This window comes from Pan paniscus, chromosome 15 (genome assembly GCF_029289425.2).
Source record: "Pan paniscus chromosome 15, NHGRI_mPanPan1-v2.0_pri, whole genome shotgun sequence".
NCBI lineage: Eukaryota > Metazoa > Chordata > Mammalia > Primates > Hominidae > Pan > Pan paniscus.
This window is the reverse complement of record NC_073264.2, coordinates 76,098,189-76,124,569: the sequence shown is the minus strand read 5'-3', so window position 1 is coordinate 76,124,569 and position 26,381 is coordinate 76,098,189. Positions and strand designations below refer to the sequence as shown.

Here is a 26,381-nt window from a genome sequence, read left to right as displayed (position 1 = left end):
GTGCCAGCTGTGCTGTACTGGAATCAGGAATTCCCCACGGCCCTGTTTAACAGCGGAACTAATTAATTCAGCGCATGCATTTAGGTCAGAAATTACTTTTCCAGACTTGAGGTCAATATTTGCTGATTGTGCATAGTCTGTGGTGTCTTGTGATTAGGGGACATGTTTCTTATTTTTAAAAAGGCTGGACTTGCACTCCAAGTTGCTATAGTTTTATGTAAGCAAAACTCTTCAAAAAAAGCTACAGACATCAATTTTGTGTGTATGTTTAAAAATAGATAAGGTATATTTTGCTTAAAGGCAGTAAGGCTATAAATTTGAGCCATAGCTTCTCTGTCAGTATTCCAAAATATCTCTTTTAACAGTTTGGAGAAAAGCTGTAATGCCAGAAGATACAGTCACCAACTCTAGTTTAAAAAGTAACAGATCAAAATAATTTAGAGATACAGCAAACACTCAACATTTGTAGAACATAGAAACAATGTATGTGACCTTTGGTCTTGAGGCTATGGCTCACCAAACAGGAAATGCCATTCCCTCCTTTCCCTGTGGTTCTGGATGCCAACTTTACCTGTTCCCTTTTGCCCTAGATACTGTGGATGATACTGTTAGTAGCGAATCGCTTCAGTCTTTGTTCTCAGAATGGGACAATCCAGTATTTGCCCGTTATCCAGAGGTGAGTCTGTAGCAGTTTTTCTTTGCCTTTTTTTTTTTTCTTCTTCTTCTTCTTATTTTTTAAATTTTGAGATGGAGTTTTGCTCTTGTTGCCCGGACTGAAATGCAATGGCATGATCTCGGCTCACGTAACCTTCGCTTCCCAGGTTCAAGCAATTCTCCTGCCTCAGTCTCTCGAGCAGCTGGGATTACAGGCACCTGCCACCACGCCCAGCGAATTTTGTATTTTTAGTAGAGATGGGGTTTCTCCATATTGGTCAGGCTGGTCTCTAACTCCCAACCTCAGGTGATCTGCCCGCCTCAGCCTCCCAAAGTCCTGGGATTACAGGCGTGAGCCATCACGCCCAGCCTTTCTTTGCCTGTTATTTTAAACTTTGAGTTTCAAGATGGGTACAGTGGCATGCACTTATAGTCTCAGCTACTCAGGAGGCTGAGGTGGGAGGATCACTTGAGGCCAGAAGTTCAAGGCTATATAGTGTGCTGATTGCACCTGTGACTAGCCACTGCACTATAGCCTGGGCAACACAGTGAGACTCCATCTCTTAAAAAATAAGTAAATTAGTTAAAAATAAAATTTGAATTTTATTTAAGCTGGGTATGGGCATGCAAGACTATACTAATTTGTAATTATGATTGGAAACTGGGCATATTTCCAAATTATTTATTTGGAAATTACTGTTTAATGTAGAGGGGAGAAATAAAATTTATAGCATTTGGGAACTCAGGCATTTTGGATTAAACATGTATAATCAATGTGAGAACAGTGAATGTGTTTACCACTCTCAGAAACCCTGACTTGTAGCTTTGGCACAGTATTCAGGGTGGTGATAATAAAATTGTTATCATTAGATAAAGCCACACATCTTCTACTGGAGGAACAGTTCCTCATTGGCCCCGCATGGATGTTCTCTCCTCAGTGTATTTTCACAGAATGTACTGTGCATGTTATAAACAGGGTGTATAATAGATGAGCATTTGTTTACCAGTTCTTTCCTCAAGATATCATTTGAGGACTTGATCATGGAACATAGACAAATTGTTGTTGTGAAACAGTTTTTTTTGTTTTGTCAGTAATTTTGTTTATAAGCAAAAATTTTTATGTAAGACTCATTATTCATAAATTCTTTTGAATTTTTTTTTTTTTTTTTTGCGACAGAGTCTTGCTGTGTCGCCCAGGCTGAAGTGCAGTGGCGCGATCTCAGCTCACTGCAAGCTCCGCCTGCCGGGTTCACACCATTCTCCTGCCTCAGCGTCCCAAGTAGCTGGGACTAAAGGCGCCTGCCGCCACGCCCAGCTAATTTTTTGTGTTTTTTAGTAGAGATGGGGTTTCACCATGTTAGCCAGGATGGTCTCGATCTCCTGACCTCGTGATCTGCCCGCCTCAGCCTCCCAAAGTGCTGAGATTACAGGTGTGAGCCACCGCGCCCGGCCGATTCTTTTGAATTTCTATAAATTCCCTGAATTAAACCCACCTCTAGTAGGCTAAATAAAAATGAATGTTTTTAAAGCACTCTGATATCTTTGGTAAAACAATTCTGACACAAAAATTAAAATTTCAATTATATTTTGCTGAGTCTTTGTAGGTTGCTGTTGATGTAAGCAGTGGCCAGGCTGAGAGCTTAGCAGTTAAAATTCACAACATCTTGTATCCCTATCGTTTCACCAAAGGAATGATTCATTCAATGCAGGTAAAAGATTAACTTCAAAATCATATATATGTATATATGTATATATATATATATATATATATATATATATATATATAGCCTAACTCTTCTAAAATTTGATTTATTTAATGATATAGACCACCTTGGTCAAGGCACGTGTGTGTGTGTGTGTGTGTGTGTGTGTGTGTGTGTTCTTACTAGAACTTTTATCATCAGAAGAAAAAGCAAGGGATTAATTATAATTACAAAGAAAGAAATATCTTTAGTAGTGTAAGTAGGTTTGAAGGGAATGAATTATGGATTCAGGCTGACAGTTTCAAGGATTCTCAAGGTTCTCCTGCAGAAGATTATATATTGACTTTATATTTGGCAATAATTTATAAATCAAAGTCCTTTAGTGACCTTGTCCTTAAGTGTGCAACAGTGCCCTTTTAGAAATTACCTTCTATTGTGTGAGCCTACACAGGTTTGGGAAAGCCCATATTGAGAAGTCATTTCACAAAAGGGACCCTTTGTCTGATCTGCTTTTCTATTTTGCCTTGTGTTTACCACCATGGCTGTCTTATTCCCTTTGTTTTCAGTACGGAAACAAATTAGGAGGCTAACAGATTTGGGTAAACTCCTAACCTGGCATTGAACTGGTACCAGAGCAGGCAAGCAGTTGATCCAGAAATAGACCCTGGGGCAGTGGTATAGGCTCGGGGGTATTGGAGAGCCTCATGTACCTAGACAGAGAGGAACCACCAAGGTCTAAAGCTACCAGTGGCTTTTAACTTACTTCTTTAATAGCCGGGCGCGGTGGCTCACGCCTGTAATCCCAGCACTTTGGGAGGCCAAGGTGGGTGGATCATGAGGTCAGGAGTTCGAGACCATCCTGGCTAACACGGTGAAACCCCGTCTCTACTAAAAGTACAAAAAATTAGCTGGGCGTGGTGGCGGGCACCTGTACTCCCAGCTACTCGGGAGGCTGAGGCAGGAGAATGGCATGGAGGCAGGAGAATGGCATGGAGGCAGGAGAATGGCATGAACCCAGGAGGCGGAGCTTGCAGTGAGCCGAGATCACACCATTGCACTCCAGCCTGGGTGACAAAGTGAGACTCTGTCTCAAAAAAAAAAAATTAAAAATAAATAAAAATAAAAATAGACTAGTTTCTCCATAATTGTTTTCCTTGCTTTCATATAAATTTTAAAAATTTATTTCAGCCTGTATGTTAGCAATCTCTGGTCACATTACCTATTCTCAAGAGTCACTCTGTTGGGAACATCTCAGGCCTTCTCTAAAGTATTGCTAGCACACCACTCTGAGACGTGGGAGTCTGTCTTCCCCTGTCGCCTCCCTCCCCTTACATCTTCTGATCAACTCCACCTGCCCATTCTTTCATCCTTCCTAGTGACTTTTTCTGGTTCATCAGAACCTTACCCAGTCTCAAAGAAAGGAGTGTGATAAGGCAAACAACTCTAAATAAAATACAGTTCTGTATCTTTCTATGCAAATAAGCCTTTGTTAATTTTTATTTAGTGTTGTACCACTTATTTGAATGTCTGACAGGTTCTCCAGCAAGTAGATAACAAGTTTATTGCCTGTTTGATGAGCACTAAGACTGAAGAGAATGGCGAGGCAGGTAAGAATGGAGTTTAGCCTGAATGACTAACCAGCTGGTCTTCTTGTAACCTTTTTTTAATGATTATTTTTGGTATATAATATAGTTTCAATGATTTGGATGGATTAGGGAAAGCCAATCTAAAACTAAGAATATTATGAAGGCTGGGTGTGGTGGCTCACACCTGTAATCCCAACACTTTGGGAGGTGAGGCAGGTGGATGGCTTGAGGCCAGGAGTTCAGGACCAGCCTGAGCAACATGGCAAAACCCCGTCTCTACTAAAAATACAAAAATTAGCTGGGCATGGTGGTGTGCACCTGTAGTCCCAGCTACTCAGGAGGCTAAGGCACAAGAATCACTTGAACTTGGGAGGCAGAGGATGTAGTGAGCCGAGATTGCGCTATTACACTCCAGCCTGGGCGACAGACATTTAGTTTTATGTTCATACACATACATATACTCAGGATGCACATTAAACTATCAAGAGTATTTACTTTGGGAGTGAAAATGAGGGTGTGTAAAGGAGATATTTCAACTTTTACTCTTTTTGTCTTTTTTTTTTCCTTTTTGTGGAGAACAGGGTCTTGCTATATTGCCCAGGTAGGTCTCGAACTCCTGGGCTTAAGCTATCCTTCCACCTCTGCCTCCCTAACAGCTGGGATTACAGGTGTAAGCCACCATGCCCAGCCCATCTTTTATTCTTTTAAATATTTTCTATTGTTTGACTTTTTAATAATATTTTCATGTTTTCCCTTTATAATAATAGAAAGTGTATATAATGAACTCTGCTAGGTTTGTCAATATTTACACAGAATCTCTTGGTGACCTGCTCTAATGAAACAATAATAGTTTGTAAATATATTAACTCATTCAACAAGTATTAATTGAGTGCCCATTGTATGCCAGGGACTGTACCAGGCCCTAGGGATACAATAATGAGAAAAGATATATATGCGAGAGAAAAAAATAATTACACAAACATAAAATTTTAGTTCTAGCCCCTGTAATGGAGAAAGAGATACAAGATGCTCTAAGAACCTGTATTGGGAGATTTGATTTCATCAGGGAGTTCAGGGAAGTGCTTCTTGGTAAAATGAGGTCTGAATATGAATATGAGTTAACTAAGTAAAGAAAGGAGGGAACAACACATGCAATTTGTGATTTATTCTCCTCAGTGAGTGGAAACAGGGCAAGGGGAACTGGAGATGAGGCTAGAGAAGTAGGTAGGAGTCAGATCTTAAATGCCAGCTACAAGCTTTGCTTTGTCCCAACACCGTTGGAAACCATTGAAAGCTTTTTTTTTTCATTTTTTATCATTTGTATTTTGATGTTGTTTTTGGGGTGGTACATGTCACATCACATTTGCATTTTAAAAAGATTGCTCTGGTTGCAGTGTGGAGAATGGAGTAGGAGTAGGGGTGGAGTCCCAGTTAACTGTAGAGTGACTGTTAAAATAATATTGCAATATCTGAGACATGGTTAGATGGGACCAGGGTGGACTAGAGAGCAGTGAATGTATTGGAAAGATATTTAGGAGATAGAGTCAGCAGGGCTTGGTGATGGATTGGATATGGGGAAAGTATGTAAAAGATGACTTCTGGTGTTCTGGCCTCCATAGCTGAGTTGATGATGTTGCAGGACCCGTGTTGCAGGCAGAGCAGAGAGGATGAAAATCATGAGTTCAGTCTTTGAAATGCTCCAGAAGAGATGTCAAGGTGGCCAGGCACGGTGGCTCACGCCTGTAATCCCAGCACTTTGGGAGGCCGAGGCGGGTGGATCACCTGAGGTCAGGAGTTGAGACCAGCCTGGCCAACATGCTGAAACGCTGTCTCTACTAAAAATACAAAAATTAGCTGGACATGGTGGCAGATGCCTGTAATCCCAGCTACTCGGGAGGCTGAGGCAGAGAATTGCTTTAACCCGGGAGGCAGAGGTTGCAGTGCGCCAAGATCGCACCACTGCACTCCAGCCTGGGCGACAGAGCGAAACTCTGTCAAAAAAAAAAAAAAAAAAAAGATGTCAAGAATGTGGTTGGATATTACAAGTCTGGCCTAGACAAGTGTTCTGACATGGAGATACAAATTTGAGCCATCAGATGCAGAAAAGTGGTCACTGAAACCCTGGATATAAATGTTATCACCTAGAAAAAAGAAGAGTGAGGAGAGGTCTTGAATCGAGAATAATTCTAGCACTTAAGAGCTCGGTAAAAGAGGATGAACCAGCAAAAGAGACTGTGAAGGAACAGCTAGAGAAATAGGAAGAAAACAGAAGAATGTTATGTTGGAAAACCAGGATGTCATGCCAAACGCTGCCAAGACATTAAGTAAGATGAGGACCATCTGATTTTGTGACAGTAGAGATCAGGGATTTTAGCAAGTGAGAGCTGTTTCAGAGAATAGACAGGACGAGATGCTGATGGTGCTAATGGAGACTGCAAGGAGATACTCAGAAATGTGCCCGTGACATGGAAGAGGGACTACAGAGGGTGAGGGAGAATCTTGAGCACATTTACAAGGGATGCCTGATGGGATAAAGTCCCTGAAAAGGCCTGAGTGGCTGAGCCCTGAGCAGCAGTGGAGGGCTGGCTCCAGCTTGATAGTACCTGCAGGCAAGTGCTAAAGTTTTAGAGCATTTATCATCTATGTATTTCAAAATATTCCCTTTACCTTGTTTAGTAAGTGTCATAGCAGATCAAAGGCAAATTAACCTAAAGTTCTGTCAGAATTATCATGAATATAGAATTTGTGAAGATCAAATTCCTATAGTTTTACTATTTCTAGAAAAGTAATAGTTTTTTGTTGTTGTTGTTTTTGAGATGAAGTTTCACTCTTGTTGCCCAGGCTGGAGTGCAATGGTGCAATCTCGGCTCACTGCAACCTCCGCCTCCTGGGTTCAAGCGGTTCACCAGCCTCAGCCTTCCAAGTAGCTGGAATTACAGGCACCCGCCACCCACGCCCAGATAATTTTGTATTTTTAGTAGAGACGGGGTTTCTCCATGTTGGCCAGGCTGGTCTCGAACTCCCGATCTCAGGTGATCCGCCCGCCTTGGCCTCCCAAAGTGCTGGGATTACAGGCATGAGCCAGCCCGCCTGGCCAATTTTTTTTTTAAGTTTTCATTATCTGGAATTCTTTGTTGTTTTCGAGATATCAGAATCTCTACTAATGATACTCAAGATGGGTGTAACTACAAAATCTGCAGATGTTGAAAGAAGCAAAATGGATCTGTTGAAATTTCTCTTTTTTTCTTTACTTTTTTTTTTTTTTTGAGATGGAGTCTTGCTCTGTCGCCCAGGTGGGATTGCAGTGGTGCAATCTTGGCTCACTGCAGTCTCCCCTTCCCGAGTTCAAGGAATTCTTCTGCCTCAGCCTCCCAAGTAGCTGGGACTACAGGCACCTGCCACCACGCCCGGCTAATTCTTGTATTTTTAGTAGAGACAGGGTTTCACCATGTTGGTCAGCTGATCTTGAATTCCTGACCTCAAGTGATCTGCCCTCCTCAGCCTCCCAAAGTGTTGGGATTACAGGCATGAGCCACAGGCCCAGCCAGAATCTGCATTTTAATAAGATCCCCAGGGGGTATGTGATATGAACGTTTGAGAAGCCCAAGTGTAAGGCAGGATAAACACGGCCCGAGGGGAATCTGGGCATCACCTCTTTCTGTACAGCCAGGGAGACGGGAATGGTTTTTACATTTTTTAATGGTTGGGAAAAAAAAGAAGACTATTTCTTGACACATTAAAATTATATGAAATTAGTATTTCAGTGTCCATAAATAAAGTTTTATTGGAACACAGCTACGATATTCACATATTGTCTATGGCTGCTTTGGCTCAAAAAGAATTGTTGAGTAGGCATGACAGAAATCGTGTGGCCCAAAAAGCCTAAAATATTTATGATCTGGCCCTTCAGAAAACGTTCTCCGGCTTGTGATCTAAAGTGCACTGGAAGTACATTCTTTGTGGGTTTCCAAGTAGCTTGTACACCAAGGTTAGCTGATTATAACAATGTGTTGTTTAACGATCCTTTATCATATTAAAGTTGAATTAATAAGGCAAAATCAGTATTTAAACGTAAGAATTATATATTCAAGCTTCAAACTTGAGGAAATGCCACTTTGACTTTTTTTTTTTTTTTTAAGATGGAGTCTCACTCTGTCACCAGGCTGGAGTGCAGTGGTGCAATCTCGGCTCACTGCAACCTACACCTCCTGGGTTCAAGCGATTCTCCTGCCTCATCCTCCCGAGTAGCTGGAACTACAGGCGCGTGCCACCACACCCAGCTAATTTTTGTATTTTTAGTAGAGACAGGGTTTCACCATGTTGGCCAGGATGATCTCGATTTCTTGACCTCATGATCCGCCCGCCTCAGCCTCCCAATGTGCTGGGATTACAGGTGTGAGACACTGCACCCAGCCCTGACTCTGTTTTCTAAATGAGATACTGGTGAACTAAAGAGTTTCTTAGTTTACCTTTTGTTTCCTAAAAAGTGAAATTATGGGGAAAATAATAAAACTTATAAAAATTAGTAATACTGGTAATCTCTGGAGAGAGAAACTAGAAGGGGTGGGGGCAAGGGTATAAAGGAGACTTTATTAAATTCCCTTTTGTGCCTTTCAGAATTGGATCTGGGATCCCAACGTATGGGATAAGTTTGCTATCATTTTCCCTATAATTTCATGTTTTAGGAAATAAAAGGTACAATTGTTACTCCTCAGAATGTTTTGTCTTATGCTGTTGTTAGATAGTTTGAATTAAGTCTTCTCTGTCCTCAACACACATGATGGTTGTCATCTTGCTCTGAGAGTCTGAAAGTTCACAATCCTTGCTCATCTAGGTGGGAACCTGCTCGTGCTGGTGGATCAGCACGCTGCCCATGAGCGTATACGTCTGGAGCAGCTTATCATTGGTAAGGATCTGTTTGCAGCCAGAAAAAATTTGAGACTCCCAGCAGAATCAGTACACCTCAAAGAGCTTTTCTAACTGCAAGTGTTGCGAGAAAGCACACTTTGTACTGTATGTTCAAAAATTAAGCTAAAGTCCTGCAGTTTGGCCTGTGTTATAATTGAAAGAATGTGGTAGTTCACTAATTGAAAGATGTGGGTCTTATTTATGTGGTCAGAGGCATATTTGCCAGATGTTATGAACAACCCAGAAGTACCCGAGGATAGGCTGCTTACTCTGACATCCAGCACAAAGCTCTGCCCCTCCATATGCCCAGTGATCTTGGCATGCCTTCCCACACTCCATCAGGCAGAGACCAGTGGCAGCTCAGAAGGCCCAGTATGCTGTTTTGATTTTAAAATTTAGTTTGCTTTTGAATATGCAGTATAATCAAATAGATCCAATTCTGAAAGGCACAAAAGGGAATATAATAAAGTCTCCTTTCTATCCTTGTCCTCACCCCTCCTAGTTTCTCTCCCCAGAGACAACCAATATCTCTGGTTTTTAAATCTATCTTTCCAAAGCAATATATGCTTTTTAAATGTTTTTTTTGCTACCCTTTTCCTCATCATGAGGCAGCGTGTTCGCCAAGTGGTAAAATACCACGAAAGTCTTTACTCCTGTGGCCAATGAGTAATGTCAAAGAGTTAGGCAAGGACCTAAGGAGTGCTTCATGGACTAGAATGGCAATGATATTACTACTGTTTTCACTTTTCCTTATAAAATGACGGCCTAAGAGTTGGGAAAGATGTAGTAAAAACAGTGTTAGAAAAACTTACCTCTACAGGCCCTGCACCATTTGAGAATAGTACTAATTCTCTCCAGAGACTGGGAGATCCTGCTCAAGGAAAGGGAAGCCTTCTGGAGCCATAAGACTGTGTGGTCAACCCACATATGTTCCTGGTAATCCACATTATTCACCTCTGTCATCAAAACAACATTTATTAACTACAGGAACATTGCCTTGTTCATCTGAATGTAAGATGCAAGTCTTATATTTCTTATTTTGAAAAATACTACCAAAATTGTTAATAGGCTGAATATTTATTAGTTTGACTTTAAAAATGGAAATCCAAAATCTAAAACTGAACATTAAACATTCTGCTTTGCATTAGAATGATTATCTCAAGGCTGTGCTTTATTTTTATCTGAATCTAGAAGACTTCCCTTCCTACTCTTAACCCATTCATCTTTCTGCCAATAGATTCCTACGAGAAGCAACAGGCACAGGGCTCTGGTCGGAAAAAATTACTGTCTTCTACTCTAATTCCTCCATTAGAGATAACAGTGACAGAGGAACAAAGGAGACTCTTATGGTCAGTACCACCATGAGAATGTGATGTTGATGGTATCAATTCTCACAATAATTCTGTGAGGAATAAGCATAACTATTGTTCCATTTCTCAGATGAGACCAAGAGAGGTTACAAGACTTGTCTAAGGTCATAGCAGTTATTAAGTAGTGGAGCAGGCACTCAAAGGCAGGTCATCTGACTCCACAGGCTGTTTGTTTCCTTTTTTAAAATATATTTTTTTCTGCATCCAATCATCCATTAAAATATTATTTTGTGAGACATGGTCTCACTCTGTTGTCCAGGCTGGAGTGCAGTGGCACAATCTCTGCTCACTGCAACCTCCACCTTCCAGGCTCAAGCAGTCCTCCCACTTCAGCCTCCCAAGTAGCTGGAACTACAGGTGAGCACCACCATGCTGGACTAATTTTTGTAATTTTTTGGTAGAGATGGGTTTTCGCCATGTTACCCAGGCTGGTCTGAACTCCTAGGCTCAAGCGATCCTCCCACTTTGGCCTCCCAAAGTGCTGGGATTACAGGCGTGAGCCACTGCACCCAGCCTATTCTTTCCACTGTATCCCAGCTGAAGAGTATAGGATAGAGTTTCCCTGATAATTTTTTCCAGCAGTTGGCTTAGAACACTCTTCTCATTTCTTGGAACAGTCTGTGTTTATGCCATGCTTTGTGAAAGCAAAGTTTCTGCAGTAATTGGTCCCATTCTGCTTTGCTTTGGTGCATTCTAGACTCTTAGTTTTCATTACCGTAATCATAATGGGAAGAAAGTAAAACATTGGGATGTAAGGAAGGGGCGAATCATATAGTGAGTCACAAGATAGGATATTTTTCCTCTTCTAGGCAGCACAAATTATTGAAAATGAAAAAGAAATTTCTCCCAATATGTTTCAGGTTTGGGAATATGATACTGCCAGTAAATCTTTTTTTCCCTATGACATAATTTATATTAGAGGCAGATCTATTTACTTACATCCCGTTAGTCAGGACTTCTCAATTCCTTGGGCTGTTAATTACCTCCCTGCTTTAATGCTGATTCAAATCACTCTCAGACCTTTTCTTCATGCCAGACTCCGTTAAGTGCCAGCAGCCAGAAGTTAGCAGTTCCTCAATGAAGAAAACACACTTAGAAACAAGACTTAGACACAGATTGATTCCCAATGGAAAAGAGAAAAACAATAAAGGTTACTATAATTCAAAAAGGAAATTTGATAATAAAAATCCCAAACACCCACACATAAGTGTGAGAAAAACAATACAGTTGTTAAGGCCTGTGGCAGCTTTTGAAAAACTATTAAGTAGTATTTGGAACCAGTACTGAAGTGCAAATGAAGTAGCACTCTTTTTTTTTTTAACATTTGAGGTTATCTCTTTAGGTGTTACCACAAAAATCTGGAAGATCTGGGCCTTGAATTTGCATTTCCAGACACTAGTGATTCTCTGGTCCTCGTGGGAAAAGTACCACTATGTTTTGTGGAAAGAGAAGCCAATGAACTTCGGAGAGGAAGATCTACTGTGACCAAGAGTATTGTGGAGGTAAGACACAGCTGCAGATGTTAAGGAAATTGCTGAGTGATGGTAACCTCATATTTTGTCTGTAGATTCTCTGAATTCATCTTTTCTGCAACAAGTATTCATGGTATTTACCTGCTGTGTGCCAGGAGCTAGAAATTCAGAGATGAGTTAGCTCAAAATAAGGAAGAAGGGCATTTAAAGAATTATAGTCAGTGAACTTTGGCTAGTAGAGGTATGTGTTTTGCTTTCTTCCCAATGATAAAGGTAATGAAAACTAAGAGTCTAGAATGCACCAAAATAGTTTTTCAGAAGTGTTGTGGAAACACAGAATGACTTGTGTGCCTGGGGAGGTGAAGTCAATGAAAATGTCACAGAAAAGCTGTTTTCTTAAGAAAAGTTTTTACTTTTGAGAGACCAGGTCTCACTCTGTTGCCCAAGCTGGAGTGCAGTGGTGCAATCATAGCTCACTGTAGCCTTGATCTCCTGGGCACAAGCAATCTTCCTGCCTCAGCCTCCCAAGTAACTCGGACTACAGACACGCACCACCATGCCTGGCTAATTTTTTCCTTTTTTTTTTTTTTGTAGAGATGGGGGTCTTGCTATGTTGCCCAGGCTGGTCCTGAACTTCTGGCCTCAAGCAATCCCCTTGCGTTGGCTTCCCAAACCCCCGGCATTACAGGCATGAGCCACTGCACACAGCCAGAAAAGTCTTACAGAATAGTGGGAAACTAGGCCGGGCAAGGTGGCTCACACCTGTAATGCCAGCACTTTGGGAGGCCGTGGTGGGTGGTTCACCTGAGGTTGGGAGTTCGAGACCAGCCTGACAAGCATGGAAAAACCCCATCTCTACTAAAAATAGAAAATTAGCCGGGCGTGGTGGTACATGCCTATCATCCCAGCTACTCAGGAGGCTGAGGCAGGAGAATGGCTTGAACCTGGGAGGCGGAGGTTGCATTGAGCCAAGATTGTGCCATTGTACTCCAGCCTGGGCAACAAGAGTGAAACTCTGTCTCAAAAAAAAAAAGAAAAAAAGAATAGTGGGAAAGTGCTGAGTACAGAAGAGGGGAGAAGGGCATTCTAGACAGAGGAATACACAGCAGACTTGAGACACATCCTATGTTTAGGGAACTATCAATAGATATGGCTCAAATTAAGATCTACAGTTGACCCTTGGATAACTTGGGTCTGAACTGCACAGGTGCACTTCAATGCAGATTTTCTTCCACCTCTGCCACTCCTGAGACAGCAAGACCAACCTTTCCTCTTCTTCCTCCTCCTTAGCCTATTCAATGTGAAAATGATGAGGGTGAAGGCCTTTATGATGATTCATTTCCACTTAATGAATAATAAATATATTTTCTGTTTCTTATGATTTTCTTAACATTTTCTTTTTCTTTTTCTTTTTTTTTTTTTTTTTTTGCGATGCCCAGGCTGGAGTGCAATGGCACAATCTCGGCTCACTGCAACCTCCACCTCCCGGGTTAAAGCGATTCTCCTACCTCAGCCTCCCAAGTAGCTGGGATTACAGGCGCACACCACCACGCCCCAGCTAATTTTTGTATTTTTAGTAGAGATGGGGTCTCACCATGTTGGCCAAGCTGGTCTTGAACCCCTGACCTCAAATGATCCACCTGCCTTGGCCTCCCAAAGTGCTGGGATTACAGGCATGAGCCACTACGCCTGGCCAACATTTTCTTTTCTCTAGCTTACTTAATTGTAAGAATACAGTGTGTAATATATACAGCACACAAAATATGTGTTAATCAACTGTTTATATTATTGGTAACGCTTCTGATCAACGGTAGGCTATTGGTAGTTAAGACTTGGGGAAATCAGGCCAGGTGCAGTGGCTCACACCTGTAATCCCAGCATTTTGGAAGGCCAAGGCGGGCAGATCATTTGAGGTCAGGAGTTCAAGACCAGCCTGGCCAACATGATGAGACCCCCGTCTCTACTAAAAATAAAAAAATTAGCCAGGCATGATGGTATGTGCCTGCAATCCCAGCTACTTGGGAGGCTGAGGCATGAGAATTGCTTGAACCCAGAAGGTGGAGGTTGCAGTGATCCAAGATCACTGCACTGCACTCCAGCCTGAGTGACACAGTAAGACTCCATCTCAAAAAAAAAAAATGGGGGGGAAATCAGAAGTTATACTTGGATCTTTGACTGGATGGGAGTTGGCTAGATGGGTTGTCAAGGTCAAATCATAAAATAATTTAGCATATTCTACTAAGTAGTTTGCATTTTATCCTATAGGCAGCCAGTGAAAAATTTTAAGCAGGAGAGTAAGGTCCATTTTAGATTGCATTCCAAATATGATTACTTTACATATATGTTTTGGTAAAGGTTTGGAAAGCTACTGCTGGGATGTGGCATTGGAGGTATTAGAGAGAACTATTACTTTTTACTTTGATTACTTATATGTTTCTTTTTTTATAGCAAATATCATTTAGTTTGTCTTTATTGTCTTTTTCCTCTCCTTTCCTGTTTTCTATTATAGTTTTCTGTATTTCTCTCTCTTTTTTTTTGCTCTACTCGTTTAGAAGTTATATATTCCATGTATGTCCTTTTAGAGATTAGCCTTAACTTTTAGCATGCATACTTATCAAAGTTTAAAAGTAATTCATTTCTCTATCCTCTTCCTAACTGTACCAAAATCTTACAAATCGTTCATCTCCCATCACCCTCCTCCCATCTTCCATGTTGCTGTCTAGTACTTTAATTCCACCTTGTTTTTAATTCCCTGGTGGTCATTTATTTTATAGTCAATCTTTATTTAGATTAAAAAAAGTGTTCACCAGAGTCTTTGTTCACCATTGCCTCTTGCATCCTACTTATTCTGTGTTCTTTTGTGTTTTTTTTTTTTTGGTTTTTTTTTACTGAAGTAAATCTCTTACAAGATCTTTTATCCACAAACAGATCCTGAGACAAAAAATACAAAAATATAAAAATAAATAGAAGTTATTTTAGTAAGAGTCCATGGGCCAGGCATGGTGGCTCACGCCTGTAATCCCAGCACTTTGGGAGGCCAAGGCGGGCAGATCACCTGAGGTCAGGAGTTTTGAGACCAGCCTGGCTAACGTGGTGAAACCCTGTCTCTACCAAAAATACAAAAATTAGCTGGGCATGGTGGTGGGTACTTGTAATTCCAGCTACTCGGGAGGCTGAGGCAGGAGAATTGCTTGAACCCAGGAGGCGGAGGTTGCAATGAGCTGAGATCACGCCATTGCACCCCAGCCTGGGTGACAAGAGTGAAACTCTGTCTCAAAAAAAAAAAAAAAAAAAAAGTCCATGAATGATAAGCTGTCTTTTAAAGTATCTTTATTTTGCCTTCATACTTGCATGATTATCTAGCTAAAAACAGAATTTCACATTGCCAGTTATCCCCCCCGCATTTTGAAAATATTTCACTACTTTTGACTTTCTATTTTATTTTATTTTATTTTATTTTTTGAGACAGAGTCTCACTCTGTTACCCAGGCTGGAGTGCAATGGGATGATCTCAGCTCACTGCAACCTCCGCCTCCCAGGTTCAAGCAATTCTCCTGCCTAAGCCTACAAAGTAGCTGGGATTACAGGTGCCCACCACCACACCCAGCTAATTTTTGTATCTTTAGCAGAGATGGGGTTTCACCATGTTGGCCAGGCTGGTCTCAAACTCCTGACCTCAGGTGATCCGCCTGCCGTGGCCTCCCAAAGTGCTGGGATTACAGGTGTGAGCCACCGCACCCAGCCTGACTTTCTGTTTTAGCCATTGAAGTCCTTAGTCAATCCAATTATTACTCTGTAGGTAATCTGATTTTCCCTCTGGTTGCTTTAACGATGGTTCACTTTGTCTTTGGTGTTCTGCAATTTCCCTGTGATGTATCTTTGTATGGATTTATTTTCATTTCCTTCTGGAGATTCACTATGCTTCTTCAGTTTGGAAAGTATGCAGTCATTATCACCTCAAACGTTTCTTTCCCATTCTCTCTCTTGTCTCTTGGAAATTTTGTCAGATATCTACTGGGCCTTATCTTTCTACTCTGCATGCCTCTTCAACTCTCTTCCATATTTCCCATTGCTTTCTCTCTCTGTGATACATTCTGTGAAATCTCCTCACTTATCTTCCAGTGAACTAAAGTATCTCTTCATCTTCTGTTTAATTATGTGTTTAGCTTATCCACTGAGTTTTTTATTTCAGTGACTAAATTTTTAATTTCAATGGCTATATTTTTTATTTCCAGAAGTTGTGTTTTTTTCCCCAAATCTCACTCTTCCTTTTTCATGGTGTCCTTTTTTCATGATTGTTCCTACTCCTTTATCGCTAGCTTTCTTTATTTGGAGCACAGGCAAATCCACATCCACCTCATCTAGAAGTCTGAAGTGCTTTAGTAATATCTAAAATAGTAAAATCTAAAATTAGAGGATAGATGTAGTAGATAAATTGGGGGATAGATTGATGTGGGAAGATTTGAGTCAGGGAGAGCAGCTGAGGGGTTATTGCAGTGGTTAAGGTAAGAGAAGATGAGGATTGGACTGAGTCAGTAGCAGAGGGAGTAGAGAGGAGTGACATATTTGAGACAGAATTTGGGAGGCAGAAGCAAGAGGACTTGGTGAGCAATCAAACGTGAAAGGAATAAAGGAGGAAACAAAAGCAACAGTGATTCTGAGGGTTGTAGCATGGGTGGCTGGAAGGATGGTGGTGCCATTGACAGAGAAGGGACACAGATGAGGAGGAACAAACCTGCCTAGGAGTTCCATCATGAAGGTGAGTTTAGACACAGTGAATGTGCCTGCAGGTGGAATGCCCAGTGGATAGGCACACTTAAAAGATCTGGTACTTGGAAAATAAATCTGGGCTGTACATATCTATCTGAGAGTTAACAGTATATATATATTGATAGTATCAGAAGCTGGAGAAGGGCCTTGAGGAAGCGAGGTTGTCCAGGGAGAATATGGAGAGTGAAAAGGAAGAGAGAAAAGAGTGGAGCCTGTGGAACATCAGCATCCAGGGTGCATATGCTTTGGCAAAGGTCTGGAAAGCTCTGCTGAAAAGAGCAAATTCTAAGGATGGCTGAAAATACTTGGTTAGAGAGGGAGGAGGAAAACCAGGAAAAAGCAATATTGCCAAAACTAAGGAAAGTTTTAAGCAAGGAGGGAATGGTCAATAACGGCTATGAAGTAGAGCCTGAAACGTTGGACTTGACTGTCATGAGGACATTAGTTGTCTTGTGGAATCATTTCCTGGGGATGAGGTGGGGCAGAAGATAGAGTGCAGTGAGTCAGGAGTGCGTGAAGCAGGAGGAAGTGAAGCTAAGTAGACAACTCTTTCAGGAACTTTGGCTACACACAGAAAAAGAGAGATGGGGTGAGAGCTAAAGGTTAGAAGTGGTTGGGAAGTGTGGGGTGGGATTCAAGGCTGAGGAAAGGTGTTTGTTTGCTTTAAGACAAAAAAGACGTAAGCAGGTTTGCAGGCCAAGGGGGAAACATTCAAGAGGAAGAGCAGCTGTCAGTCAGCTCTTGGGTCATCTTGGCTTTGCCCTTTCCAGAATCGCCTTTGGATCAGACAGATCCAAAGATTTGCTCTGCTTCCAGCAAAGCTCTTTCCTCCCCACAGACATGCTTTCTCTAAGACCCCTGCTCCAAATTGTCCTAAATCCAAAAGATAGGATCTGTTAGTCTTTTATTGTAATTCAATCCCTAATATGTAACCAGAAAATTATAAGAAAAACTTTTCCTGAAGGAACTTAAAAGACTACTGTTAAGGAGTTCGCTTCAAATGGAAACAAACCTCTGGTTTCAGAAAATCTTGATTATCCTATGTCAGGCTGATCAGGAGAGACTTTGTGTGATTCTGGAAGAAGCTGGAACAGTTTTGGTGTTTTGAGGAGGTAGCTACTTGAATCCTAGCAGTTGAAAGATCATTAATACATCCTTCTATAAAGCTCTATCTTCTAGCCTGGTGAGGAGGTGGAGGCTGCAGTGAGCCGAGATCGCGCCATGGCACTCCAGCCTGGGCAACAACGAGACTCCGTCTCAAAAAATTAAAAATAATAAAAATACGGCCAGGTGCAGTGGCTCACAACTGTAATCCCAGCACTTTGGGAGGCCAAGGCAGGCGGATCATCTGAGGTCGGGAGTTCGAGACCAGCCTGACCAACATGGAGAAACCCTGTCTCTACTAAAGATACAAAATTAGCCAGGCGTGGTGGTGCATGATTGTAATCCCAGCTACTCAGGAGGCTGAGGCAGGAGAATCGCTTGAACCCAGAAGGCAGAGGTTGCGGTGAGCCAAGATCGTGCCATTGCACTCCAGCCTGGGCAACAAGAGTGAAACTCCATCTCAAAATAAGTAACTAACTAACTAACTAACTAAATAAAAAATAAAATAAAAATATTAAATTATCCAGCATTAAACAGACCATTGGAATATAAAATGGACTGAGATGAGACCCATCACCCCTTCACTAAGCTTACAAACAGATGTTTTACCATCCCAGATGTACAAACACAAGAATGTTTGCTCTCCATCCACACTAAGCTTTGTTAGTGGATTGAGTCTTATGAGACCATCTTTCTGTTTAGGTTTGTTTGGGAAAACATGTGATTTTTAAATTATATGTAATATAGTATCTACTACCTAGCTCTTGATAACTGTGCTCATTTATAGGCATGGCAGACTAGAGTATAGATGAAGGAGGGAAGAGAATTTCCTGAGTCTGGTTTTAAAAGAAAATGTACCATGTTGTAATCTTAGGAGCAGATTTACACATAGCCTTTTCCAGGAGTAAAGAAATGATTTTCTTATAAAGAAATCATTAAATGTGCAACAGGTTTTTTTCTTTTTACCTCCAGAGGTTAAACAAATTGGTAGCATGAAATAGTGTCTGCTTTAAATTTCTTTAAGGTTCTTTTGTAAATATTAATATCCACAGGGATATAACTATTGAAAAGGTTACCCCAGGGACAGAGACATGCAAGGGAGGAGAAATTTCTCAACAAAGGGCCTCAGAAAATAAACTTTCTGACCTGAAGGGAATTGTCCCCAAAAAGCCCGTGGGAACTAAAGTGACTGTTTACTTATGTTTATGATATTTAAGCAAGTGTTATACTGAGCAGTGGTTGTGTTGATGGTTGTTGTGTATTTATTCTCAGTTTTGTGTAATATTACACTTGTTCTGGCTAAGATTACACACACAAACAGACAGCCTTTTAGTGAGAAGCCTTCCTGATGTTTTGAATTGGTTGAATCATCAAGGCTACTCTCACCAGCTACATAACCTCATTACTTGAGAAGCTATCTCTGGAGGAAGTCTCAGTAGCTAAATATATTCTGTGTTCAATAAGAGTTCTATTCAGTTGCTTGGTTTTTTCATATTCAAAGTGCCTTACAACAGATAAATTTGTACGCAAGTGCTGTATTGCTGTAACTCTTTCTTTCAGGAGGCATGATTTAAAGAAGAAAATTGAGATATTTTGTAAACTATCAAAGGGCAAGTAAAACATAACAGTAGATTAAAGCCGATTTTCCTTTTGCTTTGCAGGAATTTATCCGAGAACAACTGGAGGTAAGCTTTTCCTTTATTTTGGGGTTTCACACAGAAGCACCACACATAAAAGGCTTCGTTGTTCCATTTTCTTTTCCTGTTAATAATGTGCTTATGCATTAGCTACTCCAGACCACCGGAGGCATCCAAGGGACATTGCCACTGACTGTCCAGAAGGTGTTGGCATCCCAAGCCTGCCATGGTAAGCCCTTCAACATAGCAGTGATCAAACACCTCTGCATGCAGAGCCCTGGCAGGGCTGCCAGGATTACGAAAGAGGCAGAGGGTACATTTACTACTTGACTCTTGGAGAATACAATTTAGATCAAGAAACTGAATATACATTTTTAAAAATCACTTTTACAAAAACAAAATCCCAACACAAAAATTTGACTATAGTGCTGCCTGACCTATATGAGTGGAGGAATAACTCCTAGAGGAGACGCATTTTGAGATGAATTTTGAATGAGCTGGGGAACATGGGTTCATAGCATGGAAGGGGGAATTCACTATAGGGAGAGTAAACAGCCTGTGCAGAGAGGCAGAACAGAAACAAGTTAGTTATATGAGAAGCAGCAAAGAGTATCAAGAAACTAGGCAGGTAAGAGAACAGAAACCTAGAAGGTCACAGCAAAACCTTTGGATTTGATACAGAAGGCATTAGAATTAGCAAGCGTTCTTTTTTTATCTTTCCAACTTTCATTTTAGGTTCAGGGGGTACATGTGTACTTTGTAACATGGATGAGTTGCATGTCACAGGGGTTTGGTGTACAGATTATTTTGTCACCCAGGTAATGAGCATAGTACCCAATAGGTAGTTCTGATCCTCACCCACCTCCCACCCTCCACCCTTAAGTAGGCCCAGGTGTCTGTTACCCCTTCTTTGTTTCTATGTGTATTCAATGTTTGGCTCCCACTTTTAAGTAAGAACATGCAGTATTTGGTTTTCTAATTCACTTAGGATGATGGCCTCTAGCTCTGTCTATGTTTTTGCAAAGGATGTGATCTCGTTCTTTTTTATGGCGACATAGTATTCCATGGTGTATATGTACCACATTTTCTTTATACAATCCACCATTGATGAGCATTGAGGTTGATTCCATGTCTTTGCTATTGTAAATAGTGCTGCAGTGAGCATAACACATGCATTTGTCTTTATGGTAGAATGATTTCTGTTTCTTTGGGCATATTCCCAGTAATGGGATTACTGGGTTGAATGGTAGTTTTGCTTTAAGTTCTTTAAGAAATCTCTAAACTGTTTTCCACAGTGGCTGAACTAATTTATATTTCCCACCAGCAGTGTATAAGTGTTCCGTTTTCTTTGCAGCCTCACCAGCATCTGTTATTTTTTAACTTTTTAATACCAGCCATTCTGACTGGTGTGAGATGGTATCTCACTGTGATTTTGATTTGCATTTCTCTAATGATTAGTGACACTGAACATTTTTTATATGCTTGTTGGCCATGTGTATGTCTTCTTTTGAGAAGTGTGTGTTCATGTCCTTTGCCCATTTTTTAATAGGGTTTTTTGGTTTTTGCTTGTTAATTTATTTAAGTTCCTTATAGATTCTGGATATTAGTTCCTTATATAGATTCTGGATATTAGACCTCTGTTGGATGCAGTTTGCAAATATTTTCTCCCATTCTGTAAGTTGTCCGTTTATTCTGTTGATAGTTTCTTTTGCTGTGGAGAAGCTCTTTAGTTTAATTAAGTCTCACTTGTCAATTTTCGTTTTATTGCAGTTGCTTTTAGAGTCTTTACCAGGAAATCTTTGCCAAGGCCTACGTCCAGAATGGTATTTCTGAGGTTTTCTTCTAGGGTTTTTGTAAAAAGATGGAATGCGCCCAGGCGCGGTTGCTCACGCCTGTAATCCCAGCACTTTGGGAGACCAAGGCGGATGGATCACCTGAGGTCAGGAGTTCGAGACCAGCCTGGCCAACATGGTGAAATCCCATCTCTACTAAAAACACAAAAATTAGCCAGGCGTGGTGGCGGGCACCTGTAATCCCAGCTACTCAGGAGGCTGAGGCAGGAGAATCACTTGAAACCAGGAGGTGGAGGTTGCAGTGAGCCAAGATCACGCCACTGCACTCCAGCCTGGGTGACAGAGTGAGACTCCATCTCAAAATAATAATAATAATAATAATAATAATGAAGATGGAATGCTTCACGAATTTGCATGTCATCCTTGTGCACGGACCATGCTAATCTTCTCCGTATCACTCCAATTTTATTATATGTGCTGCCAAAGCGAACACCATTGAGGGTTCTTGAGCAGGGTAATATGATACAATATAGAAAATGGGGAGCTGGGTGAGGCCCTGTGAGGAAGGTGCCTGCTTCTCCTTCGCCTTCCGCCATAATTGTAAGTTTTCTGAGGCCTCCCCAGCCATGCAGAACTGTGAGTCATTTAAATGGTCTTTCCTTTATAAATGACCCAGTCTTGGTCATTTCTTCATAGCAGTGTGAGAACAGACTCATACTCCTCTATCACCAAATGTCATCATTGCCACCTTCAAAATGTATCTTCAGTCCGTCTGATTCAGTCTGTCTGGCTCCTCCCTCATTTTTGCCACTGTTGAGCTCTTACTTAGTTCTTCACATCCACTCTGGCTCCCTTTCAAGCTGCTCTTCTCTCAGCACCCAGAGGAATCTTTTTGAAACATCCCTCCAAGCATGTTGTTCTTCTAACTAAAATGTGTCAATGATGACCCATTGCTCTTGGGATAGAAATGTGATTTTTTACTGTGGCCCACAAGGGTCTTCGTGATTTGGCCCCTGCCTGCCTCTCCAGTGTCACATCATATCACTCTCCACCTTGTTCTTTACATCCCAGCCTGCTTTTTTGGTCTTCTACTTCCTGTGTGCTAAACATCTGTCAGCGTCGGGGCCTCTGCACTGGCCTTCTCCTCTACCTGAAACACCTTTCTCTCCTTCTTCAATTAGCCACGTCTTTCTTAACCTAAAGTCTCAGCTTGAATACTACTTTGCCAGGAAAGCCTTCCTTAAGCTCCTAAACTGGGTTTGGTCCTCCTATTATATATTCATATCCTGTATTTTATAGCACCTATATTTATCATTTAAATTATTGTGTAATTATCTGCTTCATGTTTGTCTCCCCTATTAGACCACAAGCGCCATGAGGATGGAAATTATCTGTCTCATTAACTGCCTGACAAAGCTCCCAATACAAAGTATATACTTAATAAATATTTGTTGACTGGGTAAATTGTGCATAAAGGCAGGTTATAACAATATGAGAGTTTAGATTAGGAAGATTATTATGGAAATTAGAAAAAAAGAAGCAAATAAAATGAACATTGTAAGGAAACAATCAGAGATTGCTATTGGACGATCCATGGAAAAAGATAACCCCAACTTCACAAACCCATAAAGAGTAGGCAGAAATACTGCTCTTGCCTCTTGGAGAAAAACTCTGAAAGCCAGATCCTAACAAGTTAAGGAATGCCTCCTACAGAGATTAGAAAGACAAATACTCCGTAAGAAAAAGCTGAGAGACAGAAGGTCAGTCCTGAAGCCTTAGTTTCATCCATGGTCATAAGCACTAATTTATTTCCCTCTTTTTTTTTTTTTTTTTTTTTTTTGAGAACAGAGTCTCGCTCTGTTGCCCAGGCTGGAGTGCAGTGGCGTGATCTCGGCTCACTGCAACCCCCGCCTCCTGGGTTCAAGTGATTCTTCTGCCTCAGCCTCCCAAGTAGCTGGGACTATAGGCGCGTGCCACCACACCCGGCTAATTTTTGTATTTTTAGTAGAGGCGGGATTTCACCATATTGGCCAGGCTGGTCTTGAACTCCTGACCTCATGATCTGCCCGCCTCAGCCTCCCAAAGTGCTGGGATTACAGGTGTGAGACACCGTGCCCGGACTATAAGCACCAATTTCAAGCAGGATTAAAGCTTCATTAAAGAAGCCTAAGAAACATGTTACTTTTTCCAGATATTTGGCAGTGGCCCAAGGTCAGCATTGGTTTCCCACTATATACACTATAACCTTCTTGTTTCTGTCTTTCATTTAGGGGCCATTAAGTTTAATGATGGCCTGAGCTTACAGGAAAGTTGCCGCCTTATTGAAGCTCTGTCCTCATGCCAGCTGCCATTCCAGTGTGCTCACGGGAGACCTTCTATGCTGCCGTTAGCTGACATAGACCACTTGGAGCAGGAGAAACAGGTACATTAATGACTAACAGGAGCAGGAGGGAGCAAAGTTTATCTTCTCTTTCTTTTCTGGCTTTTACTATGCAACTGTAATCTGTCTTAACCTTTCCAAAATAGGAGAGTTTTGCAAAATCTGCATTGGAAGTTTCACATAAAGCCTCACCCATTTCATTTTCCAGCTCAAATCCAAAATGGAACTTAGACTGAACTGTCAGGTCACCTACATAATGGCTTTGTATTTTAAAACTTAACACATGTACAGACTTATGTATCCTGAATATCTATTGCCTGCTGGCTCTAGGTTTCATAATATGCAGTTCTTTCTGAAGCTACTGAAAGTTGGTAGAAGCACAGCAAATTCACTGTTGGCAATATAGAGCCTCAACTTCTAGTTTCTTGATAGTACCTGCTGGAAACGGTGATCTGTGACTATAGCTGGCCATCCCCAAGGATCTTGAGTTATGGTTTGAGGATCATCAGACAGGGACCCAAGCTTGGGGATCTCTACATTATGCTTTGGCCCTAATTACCCAGCAACCTGCAAACTACAATGTGGATAATGCAGAAAAGGGACAGAATGGCTTAAATTCTGTCCTTGTTATAATCTTCAGTGAAGGAGAACATGGAGAACATAACAGGAATGTCCCTGTTGCTGCTTTCCAAAATCTTTCCTTTTTTTTTGTTTTTTGAGACGGAGTTTTGCTGTTGTTGCGCAGGCTGGAGTGCAATGGTGCGATCTTGGCTCACCGCAACCTCTGCCTCCCGGGTTCAAGCAATTCTCCTGCCTCAGCCTCCCCAGTAGCTGGGATTACAGGCATGCGCCACCACGCCCGGCTAAGTCTGTATTTTTAGTAGAGACAGTGTTTCTCCATGTTGGTCAGGCTGGTCTCGAGCTCCCGACCTCAGGTGAACCGTCCACCTTGGCCTCCCAAAGTGCTGAGATTATAGGCATGAGCCACTGCGCCCTGCCCAAAATCTTTTCTTTTGCTAACCTTTCCCTGCTAAGGGATATAAAATCTTTTCTTGCATGGAGTTTTCAGGGACTAATGTCTGACTCAACTAGCTGATTTTACTTCATTAAAACCTCTTTGTTTCACAAAGAAAAATATGAAGAAAGTTTTTCTCCATTGCCGAGAGCTGGGAATCTAGACTTAAAGTTCTCAGTCCCCTTTGATCCTTAAAACAATCTGTAATCTCTATTGAATCCAGAAGTTAGAAATCTAAACAGATTATAACAGCCAGACTTTGGAAATATTTGTATGCTACCTACATTTTCTATTTTTTTTTTTTTTTTGTGAGACGGAGTCTCACTCTGTCGCCCAGGCTGGAGTGCAGTGGCACGATCTCGGCTCACCACAACCTCCGCCTCCCAGGTTCAATCAATTCTCCTGCCTCGGCCTCCTGAGTAGCTGGGATTATAGGCATGCGCCACCACACCCGGCTAATTTTTTTTTGTATTTTTAGTAGAGACAGGGTTTCACCGTATTGGCCAGGCTGGTCTCAAACTCCTGACCTTGTGATCCGCCTGCCTTGGCCTCCCAGAGTGCTGGGATTACAGGTGTGAGTCACCTCGCCCAGCCTGTATGCTACCTACATTTTCATATTGCTAATTGAAGTTATTCTTTCTTCCCATAGATTAAACCCAATCTCACTAAACTTCGCAAAATGACCCAGGCCTGGCATCTCTTTGGAAAAGCAGAGTGTGATACAAGGCAGAGCCTGCAGCAATCCATGCCTCCCTGTGAGCCACCATGAGAACAGAATCACTGGTCTAAAAGGAACAAAGGGATGTTCACTGTATGCCTCTGAGCAGAGAGCAGCAGCAGCAGGTACCAGCACGGCCCTGACTGAATCAGCCCAGTGTCCCTGAGCAGCTTAGACAGCAGGGCTCTCTGTATCAGTCTTTCTTGAGCAGATGATTCCTCTAGTTGAGTAGCCAGATGAAATTCAAGCCTAAAGACAATTCATTCATTTGCATCCATCCATTTGCATTGCTATATAGTATCTACCTTTTGCTACTTATTTAATGATAAAATTTAATGACAGTTTGATTGGTTGCTTGGTTTGTTATTTGAAGGGTGTGATTTTTGTTTTCATACAGTTTTTTTTCAAGCTTCACATTTGCGTGTATCTAATTCAGCTGATGCTCAAGTCCAAGGGATAGTCTGCCTTCCCAGGCTGCCCCCAGGGTTTCTCCACTGGTCCCCTCTTTTCCCTTCAGTCTTCTTCACTTCCCTATGCTGCTGCTTCATGTGCTACATCTCAGACTTAAAGAGTTTCTCTACTACAGTGAAAACATTCTCTAGGGTCTTTCATCAGGCCTTTAGTTATTTTAGGGATAAAAACTATTGATAAAAAGGACAAGGATAGAACAGAGAAAATTTAAAGTCCTGTTCCGGGTTTTTTGTTATGTTTTCTTTAAAAACTCAGAGACTGATGTTCAATATCCCAAACCAGTAAAATGGTGAAAATACTATGAGCTTGTTTTTTAAAATATGATTTTTTTTGGTACTTTATAAAGTATCTCTTTATGTGAAAGCAATTGTCATATCAAAACACAGCATACATACGTTCAACCTAACCAAATATCTTTACACTTTTTCTTTCAGGAGACAAGGGTTCTTTGGGTCCCTTTCAAACGGTATCTTGGTGTTATTACATTATGCCTATCTATTGCCCTTATAATTTCACTTGGGACCAGGACTGATCGTTCTGCAAATGCTTGTTATGCCATTCTCAATCTATTGTTCCCGCACCTTTTCACATGATTTGTGGTTAATAGGACTCAATAGACTAAAATTGCATAGTAGAAAAAAAATGCAAAAAGCCAGCTGGTAATGTTTATTGCAACTAGGGTGCTATACAATTAGTAAGATGATGCAATGAGAATTTCTACTTTTGTATTTCCTGACCAGCCTGCTCAAAGTGGCTTTTATATCAATGGAATGATTTTCCTCATTTTTTAATACAGGAAA

At 41.3% G+C, this 26,381-nt stretch overlaps 1 protein-coding gene and 1 non-coding gene across 22 annotated transcripts in view; one reads left to right on the top strand and one right to left on the bottom strand.

Annotated features, from left to right (window-relative positions):
- Positions 1 to 25,457, top strand: part of MLH3 (mutL homolog 3) — a 34,884-nt gene extending 9,427 nt beyond the window's left edge. For 4 of the 21 annotated variants that reach the window (XM_055097882.2, XM_034937864.3, XM_063596332.1 and 1 more), the window contains 10 exons: positions 591 to 676; positions 2,259 to 2,363; positions 3,892 to 3,964; positions 8,778 to 8,849; positions 10,089 to 10,200; positions 11,564 to 11,723; positions 19,229 to 19,252; positions 19,355 to 19,433; positions 23,268 to 23,419; positions 25,042 to 25,457. In XM_055097882.2, the coding sequence (XP_054953857.1) occupies positions 591 to 676; positions 2,259 to 2,363; positions 3,892 to 3,964; positions 8,778 to 8,849; positions 10,089 to 10,200; positions 11,564 to 11,723; positions 19,229 to 19,252; positions 19,355 to 19,433; positions 23,268 to 23,419; positions 25,042 to 25,161 (983 nt within the window). In that variant the 3' untranslated portion in view covers positions 25,162 to 25,457. Of the gene's footprint in view, positions 1 to 590; positions 677 to 2,249; positions 2,364 to 3,891; positions 3,965 to 8,082; positions 8,725 to 8,777; positions 8,850 to 10,088; positions 10,201 to 11,550; positions 11,724 to 19,228; positions 19,253 to 19,354; positions 19,434 to 23,267; positions 23,420 to 25,041 lie in introns of those variants that run through there. The other 17 variants (XM_055097883.2, XM_063596333.1, XM_055097880.2 and 14 more) reach the window with 12 other exon arrangements.
- Positions 21,384 to 21,490, bottom strand: LOC112437150 (U6 spliceosomal RNA). The gene has a single exon (XR_003025799.1). It is a non-coding gene; the product is annotated as a U6 spliceosomal RNA (small nuclear RNA).
- Positions 25,458 to 26,381: the final 924 nt, after the last annotated feature.